The sequence below is a fragment of the Bos grunniens genome, chromosome 24 (assembly GCF_055505025.1).
Source record: "Bos grunniens cultivar Pamir isolate PY7600 chromosome 24, Bosgru_T2T1.0, whole genome shotgun sequence".
Lineage (NCBI taxonomy): Eukaryota > Metazoa > Chordata > Mammalia > Artiodactyla > Bovidae > Bos > Bos grunniens.
In genome coordinates, this window is record NC_141188.1 from 38,788,170 (window position 1) to 38,804,939 (window position 16,770).

At 47.1% G+C, this 16,770-nt stretch overlaps 1 protein-coding gene across 10 annotated transcripts in view; it reads right to left on the reverse strand.

The window, feature by feature from the left end:
• The window catches only part of LPIN2 (lipin 2), a 93,723-nt gene that overhangs the window by 39,616 nt on the left and 37,337 nt on the right, over positions 1–16,770 (reverse strand). The window contains exon 1 of one of the 10 annotated variants that reach the window (XM_086373094.1): positions 13,810–14,008. The exons of the other annotated variants lie outside the window; for them this stretch is intronic. Within the exon in view, the coding sequence (XP_086229220.1) occupies positions 13,810–13,896 (87 nt within the window). The 5' untranslated portion in view covers positions 13,897–14,008. Of the gene's footprint in view, positions 1–13,809; positions 14,009–16,770 lie in introns of those variants that run through there. 10 annotated transcript variants of the gene reach the window in all.

Genomic DNA, 16,770 nt, shown 5'->3' on the forward strand with positions numbered 1-16,770 from the left:
AACGTATCAACTGAACAACAACTAGTTACTACCTCTAACAAACACAACTGCAGTTGTTACATGTCTATGGCATGTCAGGGGCTGTGTTAACCTGGATGTTATCTCATGTAATCTTCACAACCACCCGGGACTTTGGTATGGCACGAGGCAAGGAGGCCCAGCAATGTCCAAGACTGTTGCACTTCGTCACGAAGCTGATAACCAAACTCAATCTGATTCTGGGGCCTATGTCTTCAACAGCATCTCTAAGTGACAGAACCGTCATCTGTCACTGATGATAAACGCCTTGACAAAACCCCCAGATTTCTTGCGTTCCACAACGGGAGTATTATTTTCATGTAATGCTACTCAACCCCACAAATAAGAAGTGATTACAGAGTCCAGAGCCATACTGGCCCTCCTGTCCGCCCGCAGGGTTGACCATCCGCCGGCTGCTGGACTCCCCTCAGGTTAGGAAGTGTACATCCTGGGAGATCGCGAGGGACAGAGAACAGCTTTTATCAGAGGACTTACCCTCAACATTGCAACCTCTGCTCACAGACATGAGGAACGTGCTAAGAGGGGACAGAACCTTCTAGAAACTTCAGGAAACACCAACATACTGTGACCTTGCCCGGTCCAGCTTCTACCTATGCTCCAGGCAACCAAGCTTGCATTCTGCACTTCACATCCCTCAAGAACATTCTCAAACACACTTCACCCAACCTCCAAGGGGATCTGGGTCTCCCAGAGCAGACTCCTAAGTGAAGGCTGAGCCAGACAGCACTGCCTGCCTCCCCCACCCTGCGGCTCCCCCAAGATCTGAGGGCCGCTCTGCAGTCCTGACAACTGTCCAAGGATCCCTGAGTCCTCCAAGGGGTCCATACGTGGACGTGGAGGGGACCCCAGCCGGCAGGAACGTCACTTCCCCGAAGGTGGGAGATGAAAGGTGTCTGCTGCAGCATCTTCCAGGCCTGGGAGGGCAGGGGCCCAAGCACCCAGGGGACGTGCTGTCCTTCAGGAGCTAAACTCAATTAGGACACCGCCCGGGGCCAGCAGATGCTTGGGACAGGGTCCCACTCAGATTCAAGGCAGCACCTCACTTGACATCTCTCTGTTTTGCTTCCTCCCCATCAGAGCAGACCGCCAGTGGCTTTTTCTTACTTTGCAGTAGCTGCCTTTAATTCTTACTTTATAAACTCAGAGCAGGAAACAGCAGCATGAGGAAAGGCCTTGCCCTCAATGAGGAGAGCCCCTGAGATCCAGAGCCCCACAGAGCAGACAATCTGTGAGCCCTTCTGGCCTCCTGGAACCCCAAATCCATGAGGAAAGGACACCTAAGCATCCCCCACTACGCACGGCCCCCAGCATCCCGTCCAGAGCACAGGGCCAGGGCCCCGAAGGGCAGGGGGCTCCTCCACACCCCCCACCAGGACCACGAGGCCCCATGTGCAAGTCCACAGACCAAAACCCAGGGTCCCCGGCAGAGTGCCTGCACACACTGAGCGGTCCAGATGACTCCGTTATGACGGAAAAGGGGGGCCACGAGAGCCTCGTGCGGGGAGGTCCCTCACAGGCTAAGAACCATCAACGCAGGATGAGTGACTCCTTCAAGGGCAACACGACAGAGGACTTGTAATTTGCCGGCGAAACGGCCACCATCCCGGGCTGTGTCTGGGAAGATTTTCATACAGCTGGACAAAACCAAGACCGGCTTCATGCCAGGCACCAGAGTGAGACCTTGTGGCAGAAGTCCTGTGCTCTTCCCCCAGAATCCTGGGTCCAGCAAGAGACAGCAGCATAAACACTGTCTTCATTTACAGAAGACCTTGTGATCACGCTGTCCTGGTGACTGAGGAACATTAGATAAGGAAGAAAGAAAACCTGCAGGGGAGAGTAAGGAAAGGCTTCAAGAGGCAGAACGTACTTGTTTTTGGGGTGAAAATGTCATTGGGGTTTACCAGGCCAAGCAAGGGGGGTTCCCGGGGACAGTGACTGGGAGGGTGTGGGGAGCCTGAGGCGAAGGGGAGGTGATGCAAGGCCTCAGACCCGCCTTTGGGCGTGGGCCGGCCAGAATCAATGCGTGGGTGGGGAGGATGACGTAGAGGCAGAGACCCCTCGGAAGCTCCCATGGCCCATTTGAGGAGAGGAGACACAGAGGAGGCAGAGAGGCAGCGGGACCAGCGACGGACCCCAGGCAGACGTGCAGGCAGGGCAGCTGTCGGGGAGGAGCACGCCACCAACTCCAGGCAGGGCTAGAAACACATCTGGCACCTCGCTGGGATTCAGCCAATACTGTTTAGGTGAGTGAACAAACCAACTTAGAGGGAAGCAGAAAGGACGGACTTGGTGGGGATCTTCCTAGCAAGGTTGAACTTCAAGAATTTTACTTATTACATTGGCTCAAAATTTTGCGTATGTGAAAATCACACTGAGCAGTTTTTGAAAATGCAAAATTTTCCTGAATTTTAAGCAAAATTTCATAACTGATTATGAAAATGAGCCAGGTAAGGCAAGCAGAGCTCCATGCAGGGCAGTCTCTCTGATAAAAAAAAGCCACGCCTACTCTTGCTGCTTCCCAAATCAGCTTCATTGAAAGGACTCCATGGACACTGAGCCCCTCAGGTGCTAGAACACAGGGTTCTGGACTCCTCCTGAGCCTGGTGTCTGGATGTGGAAGGGTCCTTCTGGAGGGACCCAGATTTAGGAAGGGTGTGGTATTCTTTGGGCCCCAGTATTCTTTGGGGGTTCTAGTCAATTTCCTGTAGGTTATGAGCCTATCAGCTGTTTTTCTAAAAAGGAGCAACCCCATCATTTTCACATCTGAAGGCAGCCAGGTCCCAGCTTCATGTCTCCAAGGACCACACTGCAGCTTGGGGCTTCCCAAGGACCAGTCCAAGGAGTGGTCCTTGGACTGTCTGCAACAGACTCAAGTTATGGAGGACAGAATGCAAGACTCCTAAGTCCCAGTGCAGACATAAAACTGGAAGTGGGCCCCTAAGGACCTGTGACTTCTAGGGACTTCCAGTACCCACGGCAGGCACTTTCTCCTCCCAACCCGATGAGGTGTGCTCAGGAAACCAGGCTGCTCTGGGCTACAGTCTGTACTGTCCTCCAGGCACACCTATCACCTCGAGGTTGGATCCAGACTCCACAAACTCTGAACTGCATACACTTCAGTGAACAAACAGCTGACCTGATCATCTTATAGGACTTGGAAGTCTAGGACTAGCAGCTGTGGCTCTATCAAAAGTCATGTATAAAAAACCAGGCCTGGGCAGATTGCTTTCCTAGGGGTTCATTCCCTAATCACAATTCACCACACACTACTCAAATCAGCCTTCAGGATATGTCAGAAGATAGAATTTTCCAATCAGTATTCTCTTTTGGAATTGAACAGATACACGATGCAGTGGTGAGCTCAGAAGGTAATACAACAGGGCTCGGGCATCACAACACTCTCATCTCTCATCGTGTAATGAGGGACCCAGGCCTTGGTTGGCATCAGCTGGCTGACGCGCTGGGGAGACACTTGACTCAAACTGGGCTTAACAGATAGCCAAGCCACCAGCAATGGCAGGGTGAGCCCCCTGAGCACTGACCCCGGGGGCCACCAGATTATGACACAGGGGTCCACAGCCTTGGCTCCTGCCTGCCCTTCAATCATCTCTCTGAATGACCAATGGTCACAGTCTTCTTTGTTTCCTTGACTTGTTCAGAGTCCATTTCCAATGTCCGTCCACAAAAGACTTACATACGGACAGGCTGGCACCGACGCTGACTTGATAAAGCCACCCTGAGCCCTCTATCATCTCCCTCCGCCCCCAGAAAACACCCTGGGAAGAAAATTAGCAAGAAAACATCCCCAGTGTAACCCAGTGAAAGTTTCTACTGAACAACTCAGACTTTTTTTTTTAAATGATAGGACAGGAAACTGCTTAAGCTTAGCCACCAAGGCTGCTTAGTTGATAAATCGGGGTTTTGAACCTGTCACAACACACTTTCTTTAAGGAAGTTTGGAAGCACAGATTTCTGCTCGCTGCGCTCACTTCTCTATGAGTTCACCACACTCAGTATCTACAAAGTAGATGAAGATTATCTTGGGCTGAGTAAGGTTCAAATAGGGGAAGACACTCTGCCACCATAGCAATACATGCTCTTTCCTGAGGGGAGGCCTTCGTTATATCAACTGTTTGCTCCAGCTTTTTAAAGGGACAACTAAAGGAAGGATTTAAGTGTCATCTATTTCATATTCAAAACCCATCAATTCCCCACCCTCGACCCTCATCAGCAGCCCAAAAACTTTCTAGGCAACCTTTCAAAATCCAACACCAATTTTCTTCTCAATCCATCAACTTCTCTGGCTGTTGATCTAGTATTTTATTTGAGGAGCAAGGATGTTTTAGGCTTCTTGGATGAGAAGGAGATGGGGACAAATAAAGCCTGTCTACAAGAGAATGTGAACACCCAGAGCACAGGGGAAAGAAGAAACAAATGAGCTGGATGAGAATGGTCAGGAAGGAGGCAGGAGGCGGCGTGAGGCCAGGTGGGTCCAGGGCACCTGCCCCTCCCCTCACAGCCGGCAAGCCCTGCCCACGAGCTCACTGTCCAGCCCACCTTCAGACCCTCAGCTCTGACCAAGAGAAGTGTTGTCACTTCACCACTGCCCCAGATCGTGGCACAGTGGCTCACGGCAGGAGGTCCTTAATAAGTATTTTTGGGTCAAGGAACGGATGGAGCGATGGACGGATGATGGTGAGGTCTGGTGACCAGAACAGCAGAGAGGGAGGAGGAGCACACACCACGTGCTGCAACTAACAAGAGAAACCAGAGAGGCAGGGAAGACACTGGGTATTTGTAACTGTGTATTTAACACATGCATATATTCTTTAAAAATGCCAACAGTGGAGGCCAACCCATCGTTCCATGAGCCATGCTCAGATTTAGAAATCAACACTTTTCTCCCGATGCTGCTGAAGCTCTCAGAGAAAAAGCCCGCAGGAATCTAGTCTGTGTGGGTGACAGTTAAGAATGACACCCGCCTCCGACGGGGTGAATCTAAAAATAACCCCATGAGAACAAAGCACATCCGTGCAGGTCTGCAGGTCCCAGCGCAGAGCACCCAGCCCACAGCCTGGGGGGAAGTCAAGCGCTGGGCAAGACGGTCACAGAAAGCAGGTGACAAAGGACACACTTAGCTCGTCATTTTCTAGCAGACAGACCATTTACAGGAAAGCGCCCAACACCACAAGGTGCAGCCGTCACGGTACACGGCTGGTCACAGCAGTTTCACTTTCCTGAGGCTCAGCAATGTACCCGGGGCATTCATTTCCTTCAAGAAAACTGCCAACAGAGCAAGGGGAGCTAAGACCCCCTGCAGAAGGAAGTGGCAACCTACTCCAGTGTTCTTGCCTCGAGAATCCCATGGACAGAGGAGCCTGGCGGGCTAGTCCATGGGGTCGCAGAGTCAAACACCACTGAGCGACTGAGCACACACCAGGGGAACTACAGGCTCAATCTGACACCTATCCTTAGACGTCATGTAACAAAATTAGTGGCAAGCAGCACAGGAGGACAAGGAGGCCCCGAGGACTTTCCTCAACCTTCACACCTCCCCTCTGACCAAACGTGCTTCAAACCAGCAGCTCTAGAAACTGAACGCTTCTCATTCCTGCATCTCTCTTTTCCCGCTTTTCCCTTTACTCCTCAAACCGCAAAGCAACGAAGCTTTCTGGCAACTAGTTCTCACTCTTCCTGTCACAGGTAAAATATGGCCAGCTCTCATCTACCTGTACCTGAGGTGAGAGATCAGAATGTCACCAGAGTTGAGAGAGAAGCGTGGAAGTACAATCATTAAGATATGTGCTGAGTTTAAGATTCTGTTTATAATTAATCATGAAAGATATTAGTCAACCCTTGTGTAATGGTTATACCTATCAATACATGAAAAATAGCTAAATGTTTATGCCAACTCTGCTATGAAATATAGCTGTACTTTGAACTATTCAAAATAGATTTAAAAAGTGAGGTGTACTTTGCAAGGAGTAAAATTAACCCTTTCAGAGTATACAATTTTAACCATGCAACCATGAAAAAGTCACTACAATCAAGAAAATCAAGACACGGAACTACACTGCTGCCTCAAATGCCCCCAGGCCCTTTTGTAGCCCATCCTTTTACCCCACCCCAAGCCAACCACTGACCTGTTCTTTGTCCCTATAATCTTGGCTTTTCCAGAATGTTTCAGGGATGGAGCCATTGAGTACATGCCCTTCAGACTACAGCTTCTTCCACTTAGCATCATGTATTGAGACTGACTAATATTCTTGCAGGTATCAGCAGTTCATCCTTTGCTGTTGTTGAGTAGTATCCCACTGTAAGAATGTCTTAAAGTTTGTTTATCCATCCACCAACTGAGAAACTTTGGGTTGTTTCCAGTTTGGGGAGACTACGAACAAATGAAGCTACTAGAACTGTGAACAGGCTTTGGTGTGGACAAAGTTTCGCTTCCCTTGGGTAAATACTTAGAAGTGGTATTGTTTTAAAGATACCTTTGGTGCACCCAGGGGAGTCTGCTAATAAAATCCCTCCATAAATCATTTTACAAAGTGGTAATAATTTAACCGTTTCATGAGTTAGGATTTTCATTCATATGTGTGAGTTACTTAAATTCACTTACACTGGTGAAAATTCAAATTCTTCATTTGTTCGTGCCCTAACATTCTGAACTACACACATCCTTGAGAAACTACACATAACATAAGCTACAATTCAGTGTTCTTCCTCATGTTGGCCGTGGGGAAGTGATCGGGTGAAGGGGAGGCGCACTGACATTTACCCTTCCAAACGCCACTTCACACACCTCCTCTCGCTGAACTCCCATGGGTAGGTCAGGTAGTGTTACATGCGTTCTACTAGCAAGACATGGGGCTCAGAAAAAATAGCCAACATACCTGAAATCAAACCATGACACAGCGACAGCACAGACAACAGGTCAGGCATGTCTGCCTCAGGTGCCCAGGCTCCTGTATCCTGGGGCCACAAGCTCCTAAGCGCAACGCCAAGTGTACCTAATGTTCAGAGCTATGCACGAGAAGGAACTTCACAAGTGCTTTCAGAAGGTCACAGTTCTGCCCATGCTATTGAAAAATGTTAAAGCTTTTTATTAGGAGGCTTTAAAGATTTGATTACATTATGATTGTAAATCTATGTTTAAGTAACATATTCTCACTCTAAAATTTCCTGGCTAAGGAAAAAAACTTTGTGGCTAACCTGTTTTGGTGGTCATCATTGATAACTATAAGCAACTGAAAATGAAGCAGGAAAACTGTCTGGCTCGCTTTCACATATGAAAGACACACAACCTCAGCAAGTTTCTTTATAAACCATATGTGGCATTCTCAGTGATGACCATCCCTTTAGTCCAGATGTTGGCAGGACACAATTTCCTTTCAAACACCTGACTATCTGAAGTTCTTTCCATTTACTCACTGACCTAGAAGTCAGGAAGTAGCATCAGGAATCTTTTGCACATGCAATTACAGCTGTGAGATGGGAACAAATGAACATTTTCTTGGAATTTGAAGGTCTAGAGAAAGGCACGTTAAACTTGTCTCCCTCTCATGGCTTCACAGAAGCCTAGTTAATATCACAGATAAAGCAAGTTCACATTTTCAACCTGTCCCAAAGCATCACTATCCGAGTCAAAAGGCACTCTGCTTGCATCACACGGTACCTGGTTAAGTTCAGGGGGAAACAAGGCAGATGAACAACCCCAGCGAGATTTGAAGGTCACTCACTGCAGCCACTTCACTGATTTCACAGCTACTAACCTGGCAAGCATGTGGAGGCCTGAAGTCCACAACCCAAACATCGTCAACAACCCCGCCCTGAAGGGTTTATCCTCATGAAGTCTGACAGAGTCAATACCTGCTTTAGAAAGCAAGCTGCACTTTAGAAAAAGGATGCAGACTGCCTTACGGAAAAGAAAACCAAGGATTAGGACAAATCTGGCTTTAGTGAAATTTAGGGCAACTGCCATGTGTTTACATGGTCTGTGTGTTTATTAACACACATTTCCCGCAGGTGTGCTCAGGTTCTCCGATAAAGTTCTGTTAAGAACATGAGCTGTGAAACCAGACCTATTTCTACTCCACTTCAAGAACCTGGCATGTCCACTCCTAGGAGGTTGAGATCCCTTAGTTACAAGGGCTAAGAGTGGCATAAAAACTCTTTTCAGAGTAAGAAGAAGGGACGACTAAGCCAGGATGGGAAATGACGATTTACCCAGATGAAGACCGTCTATCACTGGCAAGTACGCGAAGCTGCAAGAGCCTTCGGGTCCGTATGCACCCACAGATTCGTATCCTGGAGTCTGAGTCATCATCACACCTGGGAGGCTTCTAAAAATACAGCTTCCTAGAAAGAAGGCTAACACCAACCCTTGGACAGGCTTCAGAAGTCTCCATGGAGAGGCACAAATATAGACATGTTTATGCCTGGGCCAGAACATGTGTTTAACATCCTCGCTCTCTCTGCGATCCAGAACCCAGGACACGAGAAGCAACAAGCAAACGAGAGCCCAGATCCTGGTTGCTAAATACCACCCTTCAGTACAAGGACCAGGGTCAGGGCAGCTCGTGGTGCCAGAAAGTAGGAATCGTGGGCTCAAAATCACAGCTGTAGGGGTGTGTTAAGGGAACACAGGAGCCAAAGCGAAAAAGCACCCAGAACAACCTGAGCAACAAAATCTGAAGGGTTATATAACCTGCAGAGTATTCTCGCGGCCACACTGATAAAAATTCAAAAGTAGGAAGGAGGGACAGATTTCTCTTAAAGAGAAATTCCAATGAAGAAATAGAAAATGAGGGGAATAAAAGACCACCACGAGCACACCACAGACCCCGTGGAGACAATGGACATTAAACAAGGTGTCTGCATGCTCTCAAACTATCTTCCTCATGATTCACACTCATCACCAAAGGAAACAGTGACTTGACAGCAGAGAAGCCCAGCAGATGCCGCCTTCATGAAGTAGGGACCTCAATGAAGTGGGGAAACTTGACAGGAACAAAACCACCAACACCAGGGACCTCGTATGATGGCTGTGCTCTTTCTGCCAAAACACATGCGCTCCAGCCAATCAGGAGATGCCACCAGACACACTCTGACTGAGGGGAGCTCCACGAAGTCCCTGATCAGTATCCCTGGAGGAACTAAGGTCAGGAAAGGAAAGACCAAGGGCGACAGTGACCGGAAAACGATAGACGTGACAACTAAACCCAACTTTGCGCTGGATCCTCCAACAGAAAAGACCTTCAGCGGGAAAACCTGACTCAAGCCTGCAGTTTTGAACACAAAACAATTCCTGGGCTCCACTGCCCCCTCAATTCCGATTCTGTCTCTCCAGGAAATCTGTATTCCACACTTAGGGCTCAGCAGGGGCTCTGGTGGCCATCAGACTCGGAATCACCAAGGAGCCCTGAAGAATCCCGATGGCCAGACCACCCCGGGTGACGGGGACAAGCGAGCCAAATGGCAGCTTGCCAAGCTGTGTCTGCTGACCGCAAGCAGGGGAGTCAGAGCCCCAGGAGGGGCACGCCCAGGGGCGCATCAGTCCTGCCTCACGTCCCTGGAGGAAGGACTTTCCCAACATAATCTCAGTCTTCGGACTGAGTGTCTGTAGTGGTCATGCCTTCATTCTTTCTTGGAACACGAAAGAAAGATGACAAGGGCTTTTTACGATCTCAGCCACTGCCCCCTTGACCTGCCTGAACTCAGTCTGGCTACTTGCAGATCACAGAGTTCAGACGAGTTCCAGAGAGTGAGCGACACCAGAGATAATACGGCCCCCCACTCCCACGCCCCAGCTCTCCTGGGGGCCACTTCAGGCACTGGAGAAGGTCTTTTCTACAGAGATGGGGCTGCAGCCAAGATGCTACGCCAAGGGCACACTGAGTTCTAGGGTGATGTCATCGAACACCTGAACTGACATCCAACAATATTTCCACCCAATTCCCAAGGTATTGAAAAATACCTTCCCTAAATGTCCTAAATTTGGGGCTTCCCAGATGGTGAACTGGTAAAGAATCCGCCTGTCAATGCAGGAGACACAGGAGATGCCAATTCAACCCGAAGGTCAGGAAGATCCCCTGGAGGAGGGTATGGTAACCCACTCTAGTATTCTTGCCGGGAGAATCCCATGGACAGAGGAGCCTCGCAGGCTACAGTCCATGGGGCCGCAAAAAGTCAGACACAAGAGGGCAACTGAGACAAATGTCCTAAGTTAAGCAACGTGAGAGCCTCAGACAATGGTTCTAGGTTAGGCAACAGGCTTCAAAGAAGAAACAACAACAAAAAAAAGGAAATATATATGTTTAGAACAAGTGGCAAAACAGCATCAACAACAAAAAATTTCCCTACTTTCAATGATAACGTATGCAAGAATGACTAGAATTGGGGTTTAATATTTTCTTTAGTAGAACAGGGTTGGTTTTCAATGTGTACTACCTAAGACATGAGTATAAAACACAAACTATAGACAAAGATAAGCATGTTGCCAAGAAAGCTAAGGTTTTCATTCAGATCCCTTCAGGGAGCTGTGTCCCATTCCTCTAGACTGGCCCAACACCTGGCTGAGACACATGATGGGATTCCGACCAGACCTGCAGTCCTGTGCTCACCCAGGCCGGTGAGAACAGATCGGCTCACAGGACCGAGCATCAGGCAAACCAAATGAGGTAACCATCTGGAGGAAATCTGTCTAGCTGTGTTACCTGCAAACTCAGAGCAGCAAACAATTCAGACACATTAGTAATGGCCAACAAACTTGTGAACACCTAGAAGATTCAGTGTGGCACAATAAATATTTGCTGAATGAAGAGGATTGTTTTAAGTTAGGGGTTCAGTCGTGCCCTGGACAACAGTACCTGTGAGCCACCCCCAAGCCTCTCCTATTGAAAAACACATGGGGGCATAAATACAAAAATGGATAATAAATAACCTTCACACAGCCTACACATACTTCTGGCCACAGCCTCTGAGAGCTACCTCGCCCCTAAATTCCTGAGCTCATGTGTGTCAGGACTGAGGCAATCAAGTCGTGAAAACAAAAACTCTTGGGGAGTGTGCTCCCCCAAATTGCATAACTAGTAACATCACATTTCTGTGAGGAAAAGAAATTCTACTCAACTAATTAATTAGTGTTGTGACCACCGTCCTTCCCCCTACCCCGAGGGCAGTGTTTGGTTTTGGCCCCATTCAGCACGGTGGTTCCAGGATTCTGGGCAGCCAGGAGTGATGTCAGATGCAAGGTGGGGTGGTGCTGTCTCGTCTTCACCCAACTCGTGCAAAGTACAAGCCCCGCCTACGGGGTGACTTGCTGTCTCCCACCTCTGTTTACGTTGCTGCTTGTTTATGTTACTGCACCTTACTGTAAATAATATAAACATACAAAATTCTACCTGAAAAGCTTTTTGGACTCAACCAGGCCCTTTGATAAAGAGCACTGAGGAGCCAGGAAAGGGCTGCACTGCCCTGAGGTGGGCTTCCTTCTCAGAACCTCTGACGAGCTTTCATTTCTAGTAAGAATGGCCAAATACGTCCATGGCCCCTTCCAGCTCTAACCCACAGGACTCAGTTCTAGAAGCACTTCTTAGGATTACATGTTTGGCTAAGAATTCTTGCAGTACATGCTTGCGTGCTAAGTCACTTCAGTCATGTCTGACTCTTTCAGACCCCACAGACTGTATCCTGCCAAGCTCCTCTGTCCATGGGATTCTCCAGGCAAGAATACTGGAGTGGGTTGCTGTGCCCTCCTCCAGGGGATCTTCCTGACCCAGACGTCTCTCATGGCTCCTCTTTACCACTAGCACCACTTGGGAGTACATTCTGCCCTAATTTAAAAAATGCAAATCAAAGTAATTTAAAATAAGTGGGGGAAAATAAGGCTAGCATATAATTTTGGAACTTCAAGGTTATTTGAATATGAAACAACTTGGCCTTTTCCTTACCAAATAAAGGAAAATATCTTCATCTGTTTAAAAATTACAGAAATATGAGATTTAAAAAAAATTCCCAATTTCTAACAAAGCACAGACGTTTCTTCATGGTTTTTAAAATTATGAAATTTTTACATCTATATTCCAAACATGCAAAGTCACCTCCTTTATGATGGAGACTTTCACCCTCCAAGAGGAGGTGTGCCCGGAAGGCACCTGACCAGCGAGGAGCGTCCGGGTCACCGAGGGCCTGGACCCTGACTGAGATTCTCCCGGGCCCTCGCCCCCGACACCCAGGTTCCAAAGTCTCCTGTACAATCCATGCAGCTCAACAAGCAGATAGCAAATCCCGTGTCCCCAACACGAGCCACTCAGAAAACTCAAGAGTCTCTTGGGGCCGGGAGGTGACCCCCGGGACTTCAATGTTCCAGTATTAACATGGAAAGAAACTTGGTCAGCGCAGCCCCGACACCCACCTCCCGCGTTCTGGCAGACGCGGCAGCCGCAAGCACCGGAACTACTTCCTGTGAGAAGAGGTGTGTGCGTGGGCGCGCCTCGTTGAAAGAACTCTTCCTAAACTAAATCACCGTCAGCGTGTTCACCGTCCTCCCTCCGACCTCAGCAGCAGACGTGCAGGAATCCGTATACACTCATGTGTGTGTTAGTCGCTCAGTCGTGTCTAACTCTTTGCGACACCGTGGACAGTAGGCCATCAGGGTCCTCTGTCCATGGAATTCATTAGATTGAAATTTCACAAGTAAATGACCTCTCTCTGAGGCTGGACTTCCATTCCCAGTCAGACCACGCCCCGCCCCATCAGTTGCCGAGACCCCCAGTGAGTACACATCTACCAATAGGTCCACAAGCAAAAAGCACAGAAAAGCACAACATTTTAAAGGTGACAAAAATCTGTACAACTTTAAAATCAGTCTGATTACGAGCCACGGATTTTAGAAACTGTAATTTTTGCTTTATTTTACATGTTTTCATAAAAATGTACACCCTCAATTTTCCAAAAACTACCTTTACCTCATCACACTTACTTCAAATTATTTTTACAGCAAAAGGTTCCATAGGTAAAGTTAAATTATGTTGTCCTTAATTCATCTGTTTCCTTAATGCAGACTTCTAAAACTTATACTTTATGTGACCTGTTTTATTTTACATAAGAAGAGAGGAAACTTTAGATTAAAAAACTCAGACAATTTACGTTTCCCCCACATATTTCAATATTACGAACTTTTTGTTTGCAGTCACAGAAGAAAGGGACTCCTGCTGCTCCTCTGTCACAGATAGAATAAGATGCTAGTTGCAAAACATGTTTTCAAAACAAATTTGACTAGGACCAAAAAACTACAAGACAGACAAACCCATAGAAAAAGATCACTTTTATGGCTAAAGTCTGAAAGAGTGAAAGAAAAAAAAGCGAAAAGCTCCTCAATGATTTTTATTCCTCAACTACTACACAGATGCAAAGATAATGTGAAACCAGATACACTGCATGTGAAACCTAGTTTCAAAAAAATTCCCAGTTTACAGCAGCAGTTTCATTTTTTTCTAGGCATAAAATTATTATTCGTTAAATAATAAATAGAGAAGGGTAGAAAGATGGTGTAGAGTGAGTGAGGGAGAGCAGGCAGGCAAAGATTTCTGTTGACTACAACTCAGTTCAGATTCTTGGTATGAAACTCATTCTGATGCTACATCCTCCAAAGAAAGGCATCACTGCTTTCCCTGGTGGGCGCCCGGCCCCGCCCCTTCTCGCAGCAGGTTCCAGGCTGGTGTTGGGGGGTGGGAGGGGATGGGCGGCGTGCTGGAGGGTGTCACTCACCAGGATGCCAGCAGGGGCCTTTCCATGGTAAACACCTTCAGGAACCTTCTCCTCCTCATCTTCACTGTCTTCATCTAAGTAAAACATCTTAAAACTGAACTAGTTCATCAGCGGCATGGGTTTCAGAGATGAAGGCACACTTCTAAGTTATCAAAACAGAAAGCAGTTTTGCTGACAAACTGAGGGCAGACTGTTCGCCGACACAGTAATATGGTTAAAACTGAAAGGAAACGGCTCTTAAAAAAAAAGGCACTACAGGCATGACTTTACCAGTAAGATTTGCTGAAAACGCCTCAGCCCCATCCCTCTGGAGGAGATAAGCAGAGGCATGGGACGGGCTGTGCCCGGTGTTTACACTGATAGGTACCAAGTCCTGCCCGGGCACAGGGGCCTCACTGCCCTTCCATCACATGGGACACGGATTGAGTTAATGATTCCCCAGATCAATCACATCCTCACTTCCAGAAATAAAAGTAACCACACATACAGAAAAGTCATCTTCAATAAATTAATCATGCAAGGGGAAAGTTCACATGTTTTCTAAGCAACAAAGACAGGAGATATATGCTGTTTAGAACTCAGTCACTGAATGTTTTACTCTGTCATACTGGAATGACCCAGTATATTTTCACAGTTCTGAACGGGAGCTAGCCTACTCAGCACTGTAAATAATGAACAAATTATAACAATGTTACTGTACACTAACGTACATTAGTTATATTAATGCAATAGCATGCACACACATAATAATAATAATAATAATAATTTAACTTCAAGAGTAGGACAGTTCAAACATCCTGGCATTTCCTTTTCAGCTCTTAATAAGTCAGTATATAGAAACTTCAAGTGAATTTTTCTAAAAAACCTAAAACACACTTACACACAGACAAAACACATTAGTTTTTAAATTGAAATATACCATATTTGCAAGCCAGTGTATAGGACTGTGATATATGTTACAAATAGGCGTTATTCTCATGGATATGTTTAAAAATGTGGCCAGTGCCAACTGAGATGTGCTGTGAGCATAAAATACACAGAAGAAAGGCAGAATGCGAAGTAAGGTTTATGTAAGGTTACTTGTTGATGTGAAAATGTTCTGTATATACTGAGTTAAATAACATATATTTTAAAATTAATTTTACCTACGTTTCTCTTTTTACCTTTTAATGTTACTAGAAGTTATGAAATGCCACATGTGGTTCCCATTATATTAATATTTCTACTGGAGCACAACTCTGGGATCCTGAGACAACCTTGAGAACAAGGGCAGAAAGGAATCTATAATGAAGAGTTGAAGGTGACAGGAGTTCTCATCACACTAACTGATCGTCAGATATTTAATAACGTTCATGTTATTCAACTTTTTCTCTATCTCTAAACATCAAACACAAAATTTCCAAATGTTTGACCAAGGGTGGGTAATGTTGGTAATGTTGACTATAGCAACAGACCTGCCAAGATACACAAACAAAAATGTTAAATGGCAAAATTTTAAAATTTAACCAGAATTAGAAATAGGAAAACGTATCCTGTATTCAACATGTCGCACTGCCTGCTGCCGAGCCCATCATTCATTCATGTGCAGCCCCAGGTGCTTGTGATCCAAGGCCATACACTTCATGCACACAAACCCCCTCCACTTGAAAAAAGAAGTGATTTTAGGAGTCTATTACACAATGCATAAAAACGTAAGCCTCTTCCTTCCTCCACGTACCGCTGGCAGGCCCAGATCCTCAACATCAGATGGTAAAAAAGAACCCACCCTGGGGTGCTGCCCTTGGGAAAAAACAGAAGGAGAAGTGGGAGGTCAGGAGCAGGGAAGTGAGGAGAGATGAGAAAGGAGGGTCCAGAGAAGCCACTAGGAAGATGAGGAGGGGAAGAGAGGAAAGCAGGGCAAACAAGCTAGAGAAGACAAGAAAACACACTGGTGGGAAAACGTGATCCATTTTACAGGTGAGGAAACTGAGGCCCAGAGAGGTTAGGCAATTCACCCAAGGCCACCCACCCGGTCGGCACTGATTTCTGGTCAGTGCTTTTGTTTGTGATGCCAGGTTGAGGCCCCGGGCAGAAGTGCTGGGGGAAGGGTCACAGAGAGACAGGGAAGGAGGCCTGAGCCAGGCCGGCAGAGGCTGTCCACAGCCTTGATGTCACCGCCTCTTACACAACGAGCCAGCCCCAGGCCAGCCACCCGGGCTTCCGGGGAGCCTGGGTGCTGTCGTCACCGTGAGGTCTGGACCCATGACTCACAGAGGCTCTGACTCAAGGAGCAGGGACCACGGACCCAGACGGAAGGCGAGCTCAACCTCCCAACACCGACTGCCCTCATAGGGCACACGCCTCTGCTGCCCCCTGCCGTGCCCGGACGCCACCTGACCCCAGGCTGGGACCCAACAGTTCCCTGACTCGGTGGTGGCGCTTTTCAGACTTGAGTCAATAAAAAGCTGGAAATCACAACCAACCATTCTTAATCACCTCTATGACTATTTTCAAAGAAAACTACTACTGACTTTTTTCTCTACAGGCTAAGATAAGAATAAATGGTTGAGCATCGAGAAAAACTACTTTTTATTATTGCCTAGCATCTTCAATAATATTTTTTTTTTTTAAAAAGGATGGTTGGAAGTCTTTTTTTTCTAAGACTTAAATCTTTCAAGAAAAAAAAAAAAAACTTCTTGAAATCTAGCATAGGGACATAAAACTAAAATGCTGGTCAGGAGAGTCAGAATCTTATTCAGATTCCATAGCTGATGACGCATGTAAAATATATACCTTCTTTATTTTTTTCCACTGCTGCTGCTGCTGCTAAGTCGCTTCAGTCGTGTCCGACTCTGTGCGACCCCACAGACAGAAGCCCACCAGGCTCCCCCGTTCCTGGGATTATCCAGGCAAGAACACTGGAGTGGGTTGCCATTTCCTTCTCCGATGCAGGAAAGTAAAGAGTGAAAGGGAAGTCGCTCT